Below are 1040 nucleotides of genomic sequence, written 5' to 3' on the forward strand. Positions count from 1 at the left end.
TATCAAAAAAGTACTCCAGAGTGTTGTTCAGCATGGGGGTGAGTAGAAAATGAAGGCTAATCATGTTTTGGGTGTACTATTCCTTTAATGTAACTGTCCTTTCCCAGCTACCCTGCACCTCTGCCAGGGACACTAAGAAGGCCTGCTACTCTGTACTGGCCCCCAGGAGACAGTTAAACTGGGGAGAGAAGCAGGCCCCCCCATGGGCCACTCCAGAGTAGGCGAGTCCAGCCTCTCTCAAGCAGCTGGGTTCCAGAGCCCGGGCCAATCCGACTATTACATGCAGGTATCACTCCCCCTCTTGCACAAGCTCAGGCTCACCCCCCAGCGAGGTCACTTCCTCTGTCCCCAGAGCCAGTTAAAGCGTCTGTGGATCACGCCGCCTCCATCAGCCAGTTCTCTCTGCACCGGTCCCTCATGGTTCCCCCTGCAGGTGGAGGGTTAGCCCACTTGCCTCACTGCTTCAAATTTGGCCTGGCCCGGTTCCTTGAGGAAGAACCTGACCGCCAGGCGCTCACTGGCGAACGCCAACCCCAGAGCTGGCTTCAGGGGCAATGGCTGGCTTTAGTGCGTTCTCCTGGTGGTTTTAATGTGGTATCCTGGAACTGTGGACGCTACACAATGTTGAAGCCCAGCACATCGTTTACCGATAAGGTTTTGGAGCATGGAAGGTGGATGATCATCCTGCTGGTTCTGCTGCTGCCACACCTTAAACTCATCACAGGACCGTCCCTGATGGTGAGTTGACCACTGCAGAGCAGACAGAACACAGTCAGGTTCTGGTCTGGGTCCAGTTCAGCTGCCTGCATGTGTTTGGGTGGGCGGGTTAGTGAGGCTTACTGGTGATCTGCACTGGGAACAGGTGCTCTTCCTGCAGCTGGGACAGTCCATCCTCAACCTGTCTGATTCATGAAGCACCCCAGAGGAACACTGAAACAAAAACACATTCTGCTAAGGTTCTAGCAGGGACCAGGAACTGGGTCCCCAGTCCAAAGTCTGAAGGGGCATCTAAAGGAAAGTGTCTGGTGCCGTATTTCCCA

General features: G+C 54.5%; 1 protein-coding gene across 2 annotated transcripts in view; it reads right to left on the reverse strand.

Annotated features, from left to right (window-relative positions):
• Positions 1 to 1013, reverse strand: part of LOC107081305 (E3 ubiquitin-protein ligase RNF31-like) — a 5078-nt gene extending 4065 nt beyond the window's left edge. For both annotated transcript variants that reach the window (XM_015369505.1, XM_015369503.1), the window contains exons 1-2: positions 841 to 1013; positions 648 to 750 (exon numbers count right to left, since the gene is read on the reverse strand). In XM_015369505.1, coding sequence (XP_015224991.1) covers positions 648 to 750; positions 841 to 891 — 154 coding nt within the window. In that variant the 5' untranslated portion in view covers positions 892 to 1013. The remainder of the gene's footprint in view (positions 1 to 647; positions 751 to 840) is intronic.
• Positions 1014 to 1040: the final 27 nt, after the last annotated feature.

This window comes from Cyprinodon variegatus, unplaced genomic scaffold (assembly GCF_000732505.1).
Source record: "Cyprinodon variegatus isolate N-32 unplaced genomic scaffold, C_variegatus-1.0 Scaffold4056, whole genome shotgun sequence".
Classification (NCBI taxonomy): Eukaryota; Metazoa; Chordata; class Actinopteri; order Cyprinodontiformes; family Cyprinodontidae; genus Cyprinodon; species Cyprinodon variegatus.